This window comes from Giraffa tippelskirchi, chromosome 2, assembly GCF_054371585.1.
Source record: "Giraffa tippelskirchi isolate mGirTip1 chromosome 2, T2T-mGirTip1v1.2.pri, whole genome shotgun sequence".
Taxonomy (NCBI): domain Eukaryota; kingdom Metazoa; phylum Chordata; class Mammalia; order Artiodactyla; family Giraffidae; genus Giraffa; species Giraffa tippelskirchi.
Genome location: NC_137276.1, coordinates 100614879 through 100631639, shown reverse-complemented (window position 1 = coordinate 100631639; position 16761 = coordinate 100614879). Strand labels below are relative to the sequence as shown.

Below are 16761 nucleotides of genomic sequence, written 5' to 3'. Positions count from 1 at the left end.
GACCTTGGCTCTTTCTGGGAAGCTGTGAACTTTAGACCTCCTGATGGGAATGCTGCTGGGTACTGCTAAGTGAGAGGGGATGTGCTGTCCGGAGTCCACTGCCCACTCAGTGGGGTTGCATCAATGGGACGCCTCTCTGGAGATGCATATCCCTGGACAGCTTCTCCTTGTGCCAAGTCCCCTGCGGATGCTAGAGAACATGGGCAGTGAATGTTGTGAGAAGGGACTTTAAGGAGCTGAAGAATGCCTGTCCTACTTGTCCATAAATGTCGCCAGTGTGTGCAGGAGAACAGCCTGCCTCAATCTGAGTCCAACTTGCAGGCCCTGGCAAAATCTTCGGATGCCCCGTGTACCTTCCTCCCACACCTTCACCTTCGTGTCTGTGCTTCAGACAGAGGAGCAGAGAAGGGGAGAAGCAGTAACATCACGATGACTGGGAGCTGTAGGTCCTCGAGTCTATTGCCTTGAAAAGGGACAGTTTGCTTTCTTCTGTCAATCAGGGGCCTTTCCCTTTCCTTTTCTACCTGTTTACCAGAAGGTGCTGCAGGTCCTAGAATCCCCCAGGCTCCACTGCACACACTCTGGAAGATTAGTAGCAATGATGCGGCATCTTGCCTTTGTCCTTCTTTCTCTGCTGCTTTGCAGATCCACAGACTCACCATTATGTCGTAGCTGTGGTAAAGAAGGGCAGCGACTTCCAGCTGAATCAACTCCAAGGCAAGAAGTCCTGCCACACAGGCCTGGGGTGGTCTGCTGGGTGGAACATCCCCATGAGCATACTTCTTCCCTCTGACTGGTCCCAAAAAGGTAAGCTGGCCAGGGTGGGGTGCCCTTGGGAAGGGTTCCTATTGCTGGGACCCACATGGATTGTATTGGGGCCTTACAATCACTGCCAGGTGTATGGGTTTCATAAAGTCCAAGATGGGGTGAGGACAACCTGCTTTAAACATGTCCTGGCTGGGTTTGCTGCATCAGTGACCTTTGTCACTGGCAGCTGAGAATTCCCTTCCTTCAGCCAAAGAGACCCTGTCTCTGAGCTCCAGGAAGCCCCACATTCATGGTATCCCAGCAGTGGGGTTTGACAAGGGCCATGGTGGAGGCTCATGAGAAAGGGGAGCTCCCTTCCAGCTGCCAGTGAAGACTCTCTAGGGGTGACCACAACACCACCAGCAGTCGGGCCGCAATGCCTTGGGTGAGGGCTGGGGGTGAAGGCGAGAGGAGATGAGTGGACCGGAGCTCAGTTATGATGAGGCAGGGTGAACTGAGGGTGCCTTTTCAGCCCCTGAAAGATAACCAGATTTTCTGCACTTTGCAAAAGTGTTTCTTTTTGAGCCCTGCCAGCTCTGCAACATTCATGTTTCACCTGTGTTTGGGGCTGCAGAGGTCAGATGGGGTGCTGCAGCCTGGGCCACAGCTCTGGCTGTGTTTTCTTGGGGTTCCATCTTGCCTTGAGTTGTTGGACGTCTGTCTGGGTGGTTATGTTGGCACACCCACTCACATGAAGCAAGTGAATGCAACCCCCTCCCATGAATTCCTGGAAGAGGAATCCCCGTGAGCCACCATGGGCCCTGGATCAGAAGAGGAGAAGAGTGGGTGGGACGATTTCCTGAGATAAGGAAGGACTGTTGGGGTTCCTGCATGTTTAGATTTCTGTGCCCCCCCACCACCACTCCCAAGCCTCTGTGTTGGTGACCGAGCCAGGTGAGTAGCACTGGGGCTGCCTGGTTCGGTGCAGCTCAGCAGCTTTTGAGCCCTACAGTGGACACACTGGGAAGCTTCTGGAGACCCAGGCCCATGCGTGAGCCATCCATGCCTTTGGACCAGGCACTGTTGGCCACCTCTACATGCCCACTCCCTCACAACAGTCTGAAGCAGTGCATTCAAACCTCTGGGCTCTAACATAGGACCACTCACACACACACACACACACACACACACACACACACATATGACCCAGAGGCCCTGCCAGCTCATGTCCTGAAGTCCACGTGTCTGTGTTGAGCAGCAGTGGCCAAGTTCTTTGCGGGCAGCTGCGTCCCCTGTGCGGATCAGTCGAACTTCCCCAAACTGTGCCAACTGTGTGCGGGAAAAGGGATGGACAAGTGTACCTGCTCCCACCATGAACCGTACTTCGGCTACTCGGGGGCCTTCAAGTGAGTGGGGCCCCCTTCTCCTCCTCCCTCTGATGCTGGGGAAACTGAAGAACGGGGAGTAGACAGGGCCTGCCCAGATCACCTGAAGAGTCCTGGTGAAACCTTGGGTTTTGACTGTCTCTCATGGCACATCCTCATTTCTGCCTGTCCTACAGAAGAGTCTTCTGTGTGTGTGTGTGGGGGGGACTCTCATCTACCCAGAGCCTGGAGTCTGGACCAGGGAGGTCTCTGGCATCCATATACACAGGCTTGAGCACCCAGCCAGGCCAAAGATCAGTCCCTCCCCCGAGCCCTTCACTGGCTTCTTTCTGCCTGAGCATCTCCATGCCTGGCACATGTGCTATGTCTCCCCACCTCCTCCTCAGCCCTGTGCCTGAAGGCACCTTTCCATACATCATGCCTGCAAGGGACATAACTAACATTCGAAACCAGAGCAAAACTGACCAGGTATCCAGGCTGTCTAGAGTTTTTTATACTCTATATGTGCTGTGCTAAGACACTTCAGTCGTGTCCGACTCTTTGTGACCCTATGGACAATAGCCTATCAGGCTCCTCTGTCCATGGGATTCTCCAGGTGAGAATGCTGGAGTGGGTCCTCTATGTAAAAGGCTTTTGACCTTAAAAAAAAAAAAAGTACAAAAACCCTATTGCTTCAGGCTGCCTACAAAAAGGAAGGTGAGGGTCCTTCTTTTGAACCATCCCTCCCCAGAGTTGCCTGGGATGGGGCTTATGGGGCTCCTGCCTATTTCAGACACGGGCTTGGCTCTGGGGGTTCAAAGACTCCTCAGACAGGGCCTTTGCCTCTGCGAGGACCGACTGAAGCCTGGGAAACTGCAGGTAAAGCCCTGTGAGCCAGTTGCTGCGGCAGAGCCTGAGGGGGGGGGGGGCTGCTGGAGGGGGTGAGCCTATGTATAGACAGTGGCCTGACCACATCTGTCCTGTTCCTCAGGTGTCTGCAGGACGGTGTGGGGGATGTGAGCTTCGTGAGGCATCTGACAGTATTTGGTAAGTGCTGGATGGAGGAAGAATCTTGTGGCCATGCCCTGGCCAGAGGAACTCCTTTCCTAAGTTTCCTATATCTAGAGATGGATCGTGCCAAGATCTTTAATGAAATAGAATTTCTGTATAATCACACTTCCATTATTTGGGCTTTGTTTAGTGTTCAGTTTGTTCAGTTTATAAATCTATTGAACAAATTTTCTTTTCTTTTTTTTTTAAATTAGCTTATTTATCTATTTTTTTAGCTTTACAATATTGTATTTGTTTTGCCATATATTGACATGAATCCACCATGGGCTCAGGGCTGGTGCACTGGGATGACCTGGAGGGATGGGATGGGGAGGGACGTGGGAGGGGGGTTCTGGAAGGGGAAAACATGTACACCCATGGTGAACAAATTTTCTGAACATTTAAACATTACTTACCAACTAATAAAGCAAGTTTTAATAATCAGATTCTCTTAGTCACTGAAATGCCAATTTCAGATCTAATCATGATCTCCTGAATGTTTCCTTATAAACGGTTCCTAAATGTTTTTTTATATCACCTTAAACAAATAAAGTCTTACAATGATTACAGAACTTGTTAGCTCATCTACAATTAAATCTGTTGCAAAACATTACTACTGTGGGCAAAAATGTATTTCTTCTTTATTTCTATGTTAAAAAAAAAAAACCTTTCCAAAGTTTTGTACAATTTATCAGAAACAAATAAAACAGTGTTTCGTATGAGTTCAGTTTTCAGATTCTAGGTTTTATAACCAATCAAATTTCTATCAGACACAGAACACATTTGTAACACTTAAGATGTTTAAATGAGAGATGTATATTTGATACTCAGTTCATCTTTAAAATCATTGTCTGCTACCTCAATCAGAATTCTGAGCCTTTGCTTTTTCTGGGGGCCTTGGTTCCTTGCAGCCTGGTCTCTTTCCCTAACATGAAACAGAAGTGTACTGGCTTTGTTCCCTCACCTCAGCCATTCATAATTCACTGTTCCCTCATTATAACACATTGACCTGGTTTGTTAGCCTTTTGGCAATTGATGTGTGTCTTATTATCAGTAATTTTCATTAGTAAGGGAATCTACGGGTGTCTTCTCCCAAAATCAAGTTACTCCCCATAGTTGTCATTGTTATTTTCTGTGATTGCTCAAGTTGGCACAGTTAGGCCAATGGACAGAATCTTCTAACACTCACTCTGGAGAACTGAAAACATCCTCACTTTCTGAAAACAACCAGTTGTCTGAGACCATCTAGATTTCCCTTTGCTGAAAGTCATATGTCCACTATTACACACAATCCTGTATTACCTTTTAAGAAGGAGTTTATGAGAGACTGTATACTGGGCTTAGGGGTGAAAATGAGTGTTGCTGAGCTGCTACCACCACTGGGCCCTGGAAAGATTGAGGTGGAAACATTCTTTCTTTCTGAAGCTATTAGATCATATTGTTCTTTTAATTTTAACATTACAAAAATTGTTTAAATTTTTCTTTTAATATAAAGCTTTAAAATGTATTTTCTCTGCAACATGTCTGTTTAAAATGGAACTGTTCACAGGAACTCTAATTGTACTACTCATTCTCTTTCAGTATAAGATTTTATCAACCTAAGATATGAGTTTGCTAGGGCTGCCATTACAGAGTACAGTCATCTCTCAGTTTACCAGCATTTGCAGGTCCTCAAGTCCCTTACATAAAACCATGTAGTATTTGCATTTAACCTGTGCACATCCTTCATATGCTTTTAATCATCTCTAGATTACTTACAATACTTAATCAATGTAAATACTATGCAAATAGTTGCCTCCATGGCAAACTCAAGTTTTGCTTTTTGGAATTTCCTAGAATTTAAAAAAATCTTTGCAGATGTGGAACCTAGAGATATAGTGAGTGGCTGTAACACACTGAGCGGCTTAAGCAACAGAAATTCATTCTCTGAGTTCTAGAGGCTAAAATTCTAAGATTGGGATGTTGGCAGGGCTGGTTCTTCTTGAGGGCTGTGAGGGAGAACCTGTTCTATGCTTCCCCCACCACCGTGGCTTCTGATGTTTGCTGGCAATCTTTGGTGTCCTTGGCCTGCAGTTCCATCACCCCAATCTCTGTTTTTCCCTCCATTTGGTGTTCTCCCAGTGTGTGTGTGTGTCTGTTTGTGTCCAAATTTCCCCTTTTAGGAAGGATACCAGTCACATGGGATCAGGAGCCACCGTACCCCACTATGACTTCATCTTTTTGTTTATTTGTTTCCAAAAAAAAATCTTTATTTCCAAAAACAGACAACAAGCTAGATTTTGCACAAGGCTGTAGTTTTCCAACCACTACTCTATCCTATTTAATGTATTTGTCTATCTATACATCAGTGCTAAATGGCTTGAATTATAGTTTTTAAGTAATGTTTCACATCTTCTAAGCTAAGCTCTGCTTCAACTCATTTTGCTTTTTCTCCAAAATGTCTTATTATTCTTGGTGCATCGCAGTTCCATACAGATTTTTTTCTGTTTTTCTTAGTTGACTAAAGTCCACACTTGATTCAAACTTCCTAACTTTTTACCTAATGTGTTTTTTCTGTACTAGTATTCTGTCTAAGATACCAGTTACAACCTCATCTTAACTAATTATCCCTGCACTGTCTCTATTTCCAAATAAGGTCATATTCTGAGGTGCTGGGGATTAGGACCTCAACATAAGAATTTTAGGGGGACACAGTTCAACCCAGAATACCTCCTAATACCTAGACCAGGGGAACCAAACAGTCTGTTTTCCTCACACGGTTTTTTGGTCCTTCTTTGTACCTATATAGTATCCTGACTGGATACTTACCCGGTCCTCCATCCATCTCTCAACCCGCTGCCACCTTTCCCCAGCAGACTCTGTCCCCAGGGGAGTATTGCCACTTTAGTGAGGGACCTGAATTGTCCCCACAGCATGGCACTGTGTCAGCCTCAGACTAGATCTGTCTTTGATGAGTTCCCTTAATCCTTGGAGCCTCAGTCTCCTCATCTCTGGAATGGGATAATCACATTACCAGTCTCCCCCAGTTGTTATGAGGATTAAATGAAACAGAGCATAGAGAGCTTCAGCTCAGTCTTTGCTGTGCTCTGAGCTCTCAGAAAGCATTTGCTGTCGCCATTCTTGTTAGCAGAGCCCTGGGCAGAGCATGCGTCCCAGCCCTGGGTCTCTCTGCAGTGAGAATCTGTCATTTCATCTCCGGAGGGCTCAGCATCCTCACCTGTCTAAATGTATTTGGAAAAGATTCTCTTTTAGTCCTCTCCAGGCTGTTAAAAAATGATGAAAGAAGACAGTTCAGGTGATATAAACTTTAGCACTTCTTGAAGTGGGCCATTCAGTCTCCATTCAGAGAACTGCAAAACTGCAGAAGGCAGGAAGCTTTGATGAGATAAACAATAAAGAACAATGAAGAGAAAAGTAGATAGTATCTGATTGGCCAGGGTCACTTTGCCCAGGGTGAGAAGAAAGAAGGAAGGAGGTATAGAGCCCAGAGTTAGCTTGGCATTGGATGCCTGGCTGACTGGATAGACTGCATTTCTATTAAGCAGAACATTTACAGGCACAGGGAGTCATCTAAGTTTCCATGGTGATGCAGCATCACAGACAGGAGTGGCTCCATCTTGGGCTAAGAAAGCTATTTCAACAAATCCCTAAACAAACAATTTGGGGGGTGGGGGGATGGGCACCACAGCTCATGATCTGCCGGCTGTAAGCTCATGTAGGCTTCCCTCCTCTAGAGAACCTGGCTAACCAGACCGACAGGGACCAATATGAACTGCTCTGCAGGGAAAACACCCGGAGGCCTGTGGATGAGTACAAGGGATGTCACCTGGCCCAGGTCCCTTCCCATGCCGTCGTGGCCCGAAGTGTGGATGGCAAGGAAGACTTGATCTGGGAGCTTCTCAATCAGGCTCAGGTATCCCCACCTCCTGTCTTCCCCTCCTGCATAGGGGTCCCTGCTTGGATTTGGGGTGCTTTCCCTCACTCTCTTCCAGCCACTGTGGAAGTCCTGGTGTTGGGCACAGTGGGAACCATACCACATGTCCTCCACTTCACTGACCAGCACTTAGTCTGGATATGTGATGGGCAGCAGTGACCATAAAACTCCCTCCCTTGGCATCACCAACACCATGGGCCAAGGACTCTGCAGAAGGCCACTGTTGCCCCATTTTATTCTCCTAGGTTGTATAGGGATCCTCAAGCTGCAATGCAGATGCCCCTCCTCCAGGAGCTGCTCCCCTTTCTTATCCCACTGGCCTGGACCCCTCAGCAGAAGGTTCTGACTGTGAGCATTTTGTGTCCTACGCTGGAGAGCCTCCCTCCCAGCGCGCCCACCTCTGTCACCTGTCCCATCTCTGTTAGTGCCCTGTGCTCGGCACTAGGCATTCAGAGATGAACTAGACACAGACCTGCCATGGGATCAGTCACAGATGATTATGGAAGATACAGTGAGCGCACTGTACACACAGATCACCACCATGGGGCACAGCCTTGCATGCATGAACTGTGTACTTTGAAGAGAGTGATTTGCAGGGTGTATCTGGGAAGGTTTCTGGGCCCCAAGAGTAAGCTGTGGACACTCCAAGGAGATGTGGGATTTGCCAGAGAAGGCAATATGCAGAGCCTTTGCAAAAGCAAAAAGCAGACATTGCAAAGAGCACGTGGGTAGGTGCTACTGTCAGCTACCATCAGGAACAGCTTTGGGCCAGTCAGTGGGGTTACAAGCAAAGGGCTCTTGGTTTTCTGGGAGGGCCAGAAAGAGTAAGGGAGTGTTTGAAGTCCTTCATGGCAGGCCTGGGATGTCAGGTGCATCCAAGGCTCATGGCCCCCAGGCTAAATGGTCCTGAATCACCACCCACTCCAGGACGAAGCCCACAGAAGCCACTCAGGACAATCAGATGTCCAACAACAAGGTCACCATCACTAGCTGCCCCACCCATGGGAACACAGCATAGGAGATGGAAGCTTCCTGACTCATGGTGACCTTTACCCTTTGTACAGACCTGGGGGGCAGCCCCTGGCAGTTTCTCTGAGGCTGCACAAGGGAGACAAATTGGGATTTGAGTGAAGTGTTTGCTGAAGAAGATTCAAGAACCCTGTGAGCCACAGGAACTTTGGAGGGCCTTGCCGTGGTCTTCACTCTCAGGCACTCATATTTCTCTCCCTTTCTATTCCCCTGATTTGGGGATTTGTTTTTACTTTACTTCCCTCTGCCAGCCTCCTTCCTTTACTCTTTCTTTTATCCGTTGAACAGGAACACTTTGGAAAAGACAAGTCAGGAGAATTCCAGCTCTTCTACTCTCCTCATGGGAAAGACCTGCTATTTACAGACGCCGCTATTGGGTTTTTAAGAGTCCCACCTAAGATGGATGCCAAGCTATACTTGGGATATGAGTATTTTTCGGTCATTCAGCATCTGGGGAGAGGTGTGTAGGTCCTGGGAAGACCTGGAGAGCTCGGGTATAGGGCAGGGCGGGGCCGTGGAGGCTTTCCTGGGGCCTGCAAGCCCCACCTCACCCAACCCACACTGGCCTGCAGGGTCCAAGGGAGGGCCAACTGCGCTGGGTTCTTGTGGGGATGTTCTGCTGAATTTGGGAAAAGGCCTGAACCTGGGGCCACAAAAGGGTTTGAAAGACCTTCAGATTACAGGCCACTTAAGTAATGACGGGGGGCTTCCCTCATAGCTCAGTTGGTAAAGAATCTGCCTGCAATGCAGGAGACCCCAGTATGATGCCTGGGTTGGGAAGATCCGCTGGAGAAGGGATAGGCTATCCACTCCAGTATTCTTGGGCTTCCCTGTGGATCAGCTGGGAAAGAATCCTCCTGCAATGTGGGAGACCTGGATTCGATCCCTGGGTTGGGAAGATCCCCTGGAGAAGGGAAAGCTACCCACTCCAGTATTCTGGCCTGGAGAATTCCATGGACTGTATAGTCCATGGGGTCTCAAAGAGTCAGACATGACTAAGTGACTTTCACATTTAAGTAATGACAGCCCTGTCTCCTTTGTGTTAACCAGGCTTGCCCCACCCCACAGGGGGTCTATTTGATAAGGAATAGAGCCCATCCTAAACTGAAGTGGAAACACAGCCTCTGCCACCACCAGGATCAGAGCTAGAATTTCAGAGGGTTTTGGACTTCCCAGGTGGCACTGGTGGTAAAGAATCTGCCTGCCAATGCAGGAGACATGAGAGACTTGTGTTCGATCCCTGGGTCGGGAAGATCCCCTGGAGGAGGGCATGGCGACCCGCTCCAGTATTCTTGCCTGGAGAATCCCGTGGACAGAGGAGCCTGGCAGGCTACAGTCCATAGGGTCACAGAGAGTTGGACACAACTGAAGCGACTGAGCACACACTGATCCAGCAAGCCCCGATCCAGCACTTGCTTTCCTTTGGCTCTCCAAGCTTCCTTCCTTCCTTCCTTTCTTTTTGTTTTTCAGTAGTTATGGCGCATCTGCCAAAGCCCTTGTGACTGATGTGGACATATTTGGTGGCAGGAGCAGGTGTGGGGGCGTGGGGGGTGGAACAAGCAGGCCCGCCCAGAACAAATGACACTGGCTTCCAACTGGGGGATGCTCCCTGGACGGGAGATCTCCGTCCTGTGAGAAAAAAAACCCAGAAGGCCCTGAGTTGGGCTGGTGCTGGCAGAGGCTTCCCCTGGGGAGGTGATGTCTGAGAAGGGAGGTCAGGAGAGGGCTTGCTCAGCCTTCGCTACTCTGTCTGGGAGCCAAGTTGGCCATTTCTCCTGGAGGTGATATGTGGGAATAGGTGGTGACATGGGCGTGAGACATGTCAACTCTGCTGCTGCCAGGAAGAGCCTGGTTGGGCAGCCACTCGGAATCCTTCCCCGATCTGGGGGCTGCTTTTGGATCCCTGGCTCTTCTCTAGCAGTCCCAGAGGCAGAAGATCCCCAGAGGGTGATGTGGTGCGCAGTGGGCCATCACGAGCATGTCAAGTGTAACCAGTGGAGTGCATTGAGCGGTGGCATCTTGACATGCACCACGGAGGAGAGCACCGAGGACTGCATTGCTGCCATCGCGGTAAGGAGGACCCGCTTCTGCAGTTGGGCTTGGACACTCAGACATGCAGCGCTGCTGTGCGTTTGGTGGTGTCTTTGGAAGACACGGTTTCCCCGTGTCTTCCCATCAGCTGTGAGACTGAGACATGCCTGTTACATGCTGCCTCCCCCAGCCCCATTCTCTGAAGTCCCACCCCACTGGCCCCACATGCCCCTTCAGCTCTGGCAGGGCAGAAACAGAGCAGCCCAGGACCCATATCTTCAGCTCAGTTCTGGAGTCTAGGGAGCTCTGAGGGGTCCTGCCTAGGATGCGTGGTGACATCCTGTGGTCAGAGCCCCTGTGGATTGTGAAAGCAAATCAACCTTGTTGGTTCTCTGGACAGGTTAAACTTTTTTTTTTCCCATGATAAAATTATTACATGCTGGAAGAGAAATGAAAAATAATATCATTTACAGCTTCACAACTCAAAACTCTTTATAATTTCTGAGTGATGGTGTTATGTTGTTAACAACTGTCCATTTCAGTTTTGGAGAGTAGAAAAAAATTATCAATAAAAGACCGAAAAATTGACAAACTTAGAAAACACTACAGTTTTTCTTCAAAAGATCATAATTGTGGTAAACCTCTCTGGGACTAACCCATAATATTAAGGTCTTGCAATTTATATAGTCTCCTGAATTTATCTGTTATAAGGATTAAATGAATTTGAGTACTTGTAACATTGCCTAGCATGTAATAAGCAGTCAATAAATGTTAACAGTTATTGTTTCAATTCTTGAACACAATTGGTGCACTTTCTTAGGTAATGAAATATTCATTTAAAATGTTTTTAATGGCTGCATAATAGATCACCAAATATTTATGCCTCAATTTATTTAACCAATTTCTAAATGTCTATGTTTGAATTATTTCTGAATCCTTGTCTATTATAGATAATATGTGATTGGATATTTTTGTTCTACACCTATCAATATTTTTGAGTATCTCTTTAATATTAATGATGGTGAATATATCTGGAGTTACTTACTGTGTGCCATGCATGTGTATGAGCTCTTAACTTGTATTAACTCATTTAATCCTCATGATAAGCCCATGAAATACATTTTTTCTCTCATTTGATGGATGAAAAAATGTACATAGAAAGTATTTAGGGATGTGTCCTTTGGGACAGTCAGTCCCAGAGGCTGATACATTCCATAGTGGTTATGAGTAGAGGCTAAGAAAATTAAACCACCTGAGTTTAAATCTTAGTGATCATCGATTGGATAAACTACTTAGCTTCTCTCTGCTTCAGTTAAAAAATGTATAAAAGGGGGAGAATTATAGTACCTCCCTTACTGGGTTCTGTGAGGGAGTACATGAGGAAATCACTATAGTGTTTAGAAAAGGGCCCAGCACATGGTAAGGTAAGCTTTTGCTTCTGTAGTTACTACTGTTTCAAGATAGATTTCTAGAAGAGCAGTTAGCAGGGGAAGAGCAAAGAGTGTTCCTGCGTCTGTATGTTTTTTTCTTCATGACCTTATCTATAAAATAAGTGTGTGTTTTGGGCTTTGTTGTTGGAAAAGTTCATTGATTAAAATCACAAGTTAATTATTAATAAATTATCAATTAGACTAGAGTGCTAATGGGATTATAGGAACAGAATTGAACTCTGCCATATGGAAGAAAACGTCTCCCATAGAAACAGATTAAATACCCTAAGTCTGACCATGTGGATTGTTGAGTGAGTGACAATGGTCACAGAGAAAATGTGGTGACAGCATGTCCCGTACTAAGAATGGGGTCTCATGGAGGGCACACAGATGTCTAGGGAGCGTGACCTGGGTTGGGACCACAGGCATGTCCAGTTTTCTAAACCCTGGGTTTATGTGGCAGAAGCTTTGGGTCATACTCCATTTGGTTTATGACACACAAAGACACATGATGTGAAGCCAATGAGATGGAAACCTCTGAGGGTGAGACAGGATAACAACCTCACCGTTGTGCTACTGTTTTATTTCTTAACTTCAGAAAGGAGAGGCTGACGCCATGAGCTTGGATGGAGGCTTCATCTACACAGCGGGCAAGTGTGGTCTGGTGCCTGTCCTGGCAGAGAACTACTGTAAGTGGGGGGAGGGGTGTCTCTGTGTCTTTTTCCCTCTGGTCTATGGACATAGAAAGGCGAAGAATAATTTAGTTCAGTGTTGAGATAACAATAGCTGTTTTTGGAGCATAGAGTACTAGTAAATAACATCTATTTTCCCAGAGTCAGAACCAGCTAAAATATATGCGGAACTTGGAGAGAAATCAAAATAACACCTTTATTGCTGGAAGAGTGATATTGGAGACCATGGCACAGAACTGGCCACAGGGCTCGTTAAATTGCCCTTGAGTTAGAGTCACTCACCAGTTCAGGTGGACAGTTCTACTAATGCTTGGCTGATCAGCCAATCTGGCTGATTGTATCCACGGCTTAGTGCAAAAGAAAACATGTTCTGTCACAGATAAGGAGGTCAAAACCATCCTCTCCCCATTCTCTTCAATGAAGAAAGAGCCACAGGTGCCTAGATCCTTTTGCCAAATTTACTAATCCAAATGAAGTCACTCCAGCTGTTAGAACATTAAGGATTGGGGCTACAAGGTTATGGTCTTGGTGGGGATCCATCTATTAGGAAAAATAAAACTGGTTCATTTGTTAAACCCCTAAGCTGCTAGGCAGTGAGGAACCATACTTTATCCTTCAAAACAAAACAACTCGGTGAAATAAATAGTGGTATCTCCATAATAACTGAGGCTTGGGAAGGTTGAATGAGGTGTCCAGGGTAGAATGTAGTAGCAATCAGTCTTTCTGAACCATGGGCTAGCCCCTTCCCTTACAACCTAGCAAGACTGTAGTGACTGCCCGCACAGCCCAGAGCTCTGAAGGGAAGAACGTCAGGATGCCTAGAATCACATAGCAAAGTGAAAAGCCTCTGTGAAGGTTTTTATGGCTTCTGCTTCCCCCTCACTCCCTTCAATGAGCATTTCATTTTCTTTCGCTGTAGCTCCCCAAGTGTTGAGCTAATTCTGGGATGGAGCCTAATTTCAAATAGCAAAGGTCAGGGGAGAGGAGGTGGAATACAATGGCAGGATCTCAGCTTGTTGATGGCCAATGACAAACTGCTTGGTCAATGTTTCTCCTCATTTTATTCTTGACTGTTGAGAGTGAGAAAATCATTTCTTGAGTAATGTGAGAGTTTAATGACCTGTACCTCGATTGTTTTTAGTGTCTCAAGATGGCAAAGAGCAGCTTGGGTCTAAGTGTGTGAACACACCTATGAAAGGTGAGTCAGAATCAGTAACACTGGGGCTCAAAGGTAAAGGCCTGTTGTGGGGGAGAGGGGGTGAGGAAAGCCTTACAAATAAACCAAAGTTACTAGACTTGTTAAAAAAAAAAAGAGAGAGAGAGAGATGACCCTGCCACAGTTCACCGTGAAGGAGCAAATCTGTCGTGAGCTGTGAAATAATTTCTGTTTGTGGAGCATGTGACAGTGGACAGCGGGCTCCTGCTTGCACTGCTCCTGCTCTGCAGTCCTCTAGAATGTGGGTGTCGCTGTGTGCATCACATAGATGGGAAAGTGAGGCTCAGGGACTGTGTGACTTGCCCAGGGCCACACAGCCAGCAAGTGGCCGCACCTGGGCTTGTGCAGAGTAACCGTGACTGGAAACCCGCTGCCCTTCCTGACCCACCACAGTGCTCCCTGTCACAGGCTGCTACCCATCTCTGCAAGGGGAAGGAGCCCATTCCTGACATTTCTGGGGCCCAGTGGAGGCCTCAGAGGAGAAAGAGGGGAGTCATAGATGCTGCTAAAGAAGAAGAGGAGGAGGGAAAGGAAATTAACCCTTAGCTTTTAGTGGCTGGTTTCGAATAGCAGGGGAGTCAACCTCCTCTTCAGAATAGGAGGCCAGGTGACAAGTTTTGCCATGTGTGTCATCTCACGGACAGAAGTGGTTTTTTTATCGGTTTCTGAGGTGCCCTGGGTAATCTAGGGCATTGGCTAGAGCAGCGGTTGTGTATGTCATGTGGTGTTTGGACCAGCAGCACCAGCGTTGCCTGAGAACTTATTAGAAATGAACCTTCTTGTGTCCAACCACAGGTCTGCTGTGCTCCAGGATGCGGCTGCTGCTCTGTGTTTTAGCAAGCCCTCAGAATGATTCTGATGGGCATTAAACTTTGAAAACTATTGTGATAGGAGATCTTGAGATGAAAACAAGTGCTCACTTGGGTTTGGAATTTCTTATGAGATAGGAGAGCTAGGGGAGGTGTGGGGGCTTGGAGCATCACAGCACAAGTTTGAGATCACAGAGGCCCTGCACCACCCATTTCCACAGAGGCCTCAGGGATGCAAAGCCGCTCACCCCACAGTTTCTCCCCTTTGAAGGGAGCAGAATCTGGGATATGTTGTCCCTCTTTCCTCCCTGCTTTCCTGGCTAACAGTCTTCTCTGCATTTAGTCTGTATCCCCAACCCTAAGGGCCAGCAATATAGTCATTCTGATTATAAAATACATGAAGTCCTAAAGAATTGTAATTGCTTCACAAGTGATTGAAATTTCCAAGAACTGCAGTGATATAAAAATGTGGGTCAACGAGGATGCTTGGAAGACAGTTTAGGGTGATGGAGAAGGTTAGATTGGAGTAGAGATGGAGAGGAGTTAATCCCAAAGCCACACACAGACACACATACACACACACACACACACACACCAGATGACAATAGTTAATGCCATTTTGCTGAAATTGTTACAGCTCAAAGAAAGTTACTTTAACAGTGTTTGGCTGCTGGAATGGTGTCATAGAGCCTAGTCTAGTAGGCAGGAGAATCTGCTTCACCAAGAAAGTGGGTCTAGCACTGCTTCTGCTGCTAGCAACATGGCCAGAAACCTATCCATGTAACCTCCCCTTCCCATTCCTAATGTACAGTATGCTCGTGTTAGCACATTTCATCCCCTTCAATAGGTATTAGTACCTAAATGGGTATTACTGTTACCATTTCATTTACGAGAGATTTAGGATCCTCGATGCTGAGTGATTTGTCTGAGGTAGTTTAGTAATTGGTGAGGGAGGTCTTCCACTGCCCTGTTGACTTCCAACTTTTCTAGGCTTGACTATATAGACATCTGAACCACAACAGCAAGAAAAGGTGTGTGTATGTGTGTTGGGTGGGGGTGGGAGTGGTGGTGGTGAACCACATTACCCATGATTTCAGTCTCTAAATTCAGCCTTGCAGTTTAGGTCTTACTCAACAAGCACAATTCTGTTACAGAATACTATGATAGACTACATCAGATATCAGTGGTGTTCCTATAAAAATCAGGAACAAGACAAGAATGCTCACACTCACCAAATATATTTGGCATTATTTTGTAAGTGAATTCAGTAAGATAAAAAAAAAGAGATTTTTTAAAATAATTGAGGAAAGGAAGAGATTAAATTGTCATCATTAGAAAATGGTGTTATTATAAAGCTAGAAAATCAGAGACTTAACTTTAAAAAGGAAGTCATTAAAGCACTTTCTTTTGGACTTCTACTCAACAGAAATACTTAAACAGGTGGCTTCACACAGTTCTCCCTCCCTGAGAGACTAACAGGTGAAGTTGAGCTGCCGTAGCTCTGGAGTAAATTTTAAGGCGGGCCTGGGAGGTACTGAAATTGCATCTTGGTATCTGTTGCAAGGTTATTACATTGTGGCAGTGGTCAAGAAGTCAGATGCCGACCTAACCTGGAACTCTCTGCGAGGCAAGAAGTCCTGCCACACTGAGGTTGGCACTTCTGCTGGCTGGAACATCCCCATGGGTTTCATTTACAATCAAACTGGGTCATGTAAATTTGGTAAGTGTGTGCTGAGTAGCGGTGTGCCTATGGGCCTGTGCCTATGTAGGGGAAAAATTCAGTTCAACGAATGCCATAAGTGGGTGGTGGACAGGGGCTGGATAGACATGTGGGCAAGCTTCACATCTCCTTAGCAGGACCCCCCTTTCTCCTCCCCTCTTGCTTCCACGGAAGTTGTTTGGCTCAAAGAGCAGATCTCAGGGAAATACACTACCCTTTACATCTTTCGTCTGGCTCGTGGAAGAGGCCTGTTGGCAAAACGAGAGTGGAGTGTAGAGGGGGGTGTAGGTGTGCATGTGTAATGTGTGTGTTGGTGTGCATGTGTTGTTTTTCCATTTGAACTTGCTCTCTTTTTTTAAGTGTAAAAAAGGTTTATTTGGGGAGATACACACATACAGAGTGTGGGCCATCTCGGAAGACGAGAGACCTGAACCTGCTTTCTTAATTGAACACATTACACCAGTATGGTTCAGCTTCACCCTTTGAGTGCTTTAGCTTTCACTTTCACCCTTCACCTCTCTTAACATTTCTGTATTAGTCATTTCAGCAACACTCTGGCCAATACCTAAAAGGCTCCTGCTCCCCTGCTTTCCCCAGCCGTATGACAAGTCCCAGTCCTGCAGGAACCCCATCACCCACTCTCTTGGCGCTCTGCACCTGAGCAGCTGAACACAGGTGGAGAATGTCACAGGGCAGAGCAACTCATTCCATGCAGATGTTCCAGCCGCTGGCCTCAGCA

The 16761-nt window shown here is 46.7% G+C and overlaps 1 protein-coding gene across 3 annotated transcripts in view; it reads left to right on the top strand.

Moving 5' to 3' along the window:
• The window catches only part of LOC145538172 (inhibitor of carbonic anhydrase-like), a 45249-nt gene that overhangs the window by 15753 nt on the left and 12735 nt on the right, over positions 1-16761 (top strand). The window contains exons 4-12 of one of the 3 annotated variants that reach the window (XM_081569778.1): positions 646-807; positions 2006-2153; positions 3103-3158; positions 6896-7074; positions 8413-8584; positions 10046-10194; positions 12184-12274; positions 13419-13475; positions 15867-16022. In XM_081569778.1, the coding sequence (XP_081425904.1) occupies positions 646-807; positions 2006-2153; positions 3103-3158; positions 6896-7074; positions 8413-8584; positions 10046-10194; positions 12184-12274; positions 13419-13475; positions 15867-16022 (1170 nt within the window). Of the gene's footprint in view, positions 1-645; positions 808-2002; positions 2154-3102; positions 3159-6895; positions 7075-8412; positions 8585-10042; positions 10195-12183; positions 12275-13418; positions 13476-15866; positions 16023-16761 lie in introns of all 3 variants that reach the window. The other 2 variants (XM_081569777.1, XM_081569776.1) reach the window with 2 other exon arrangements.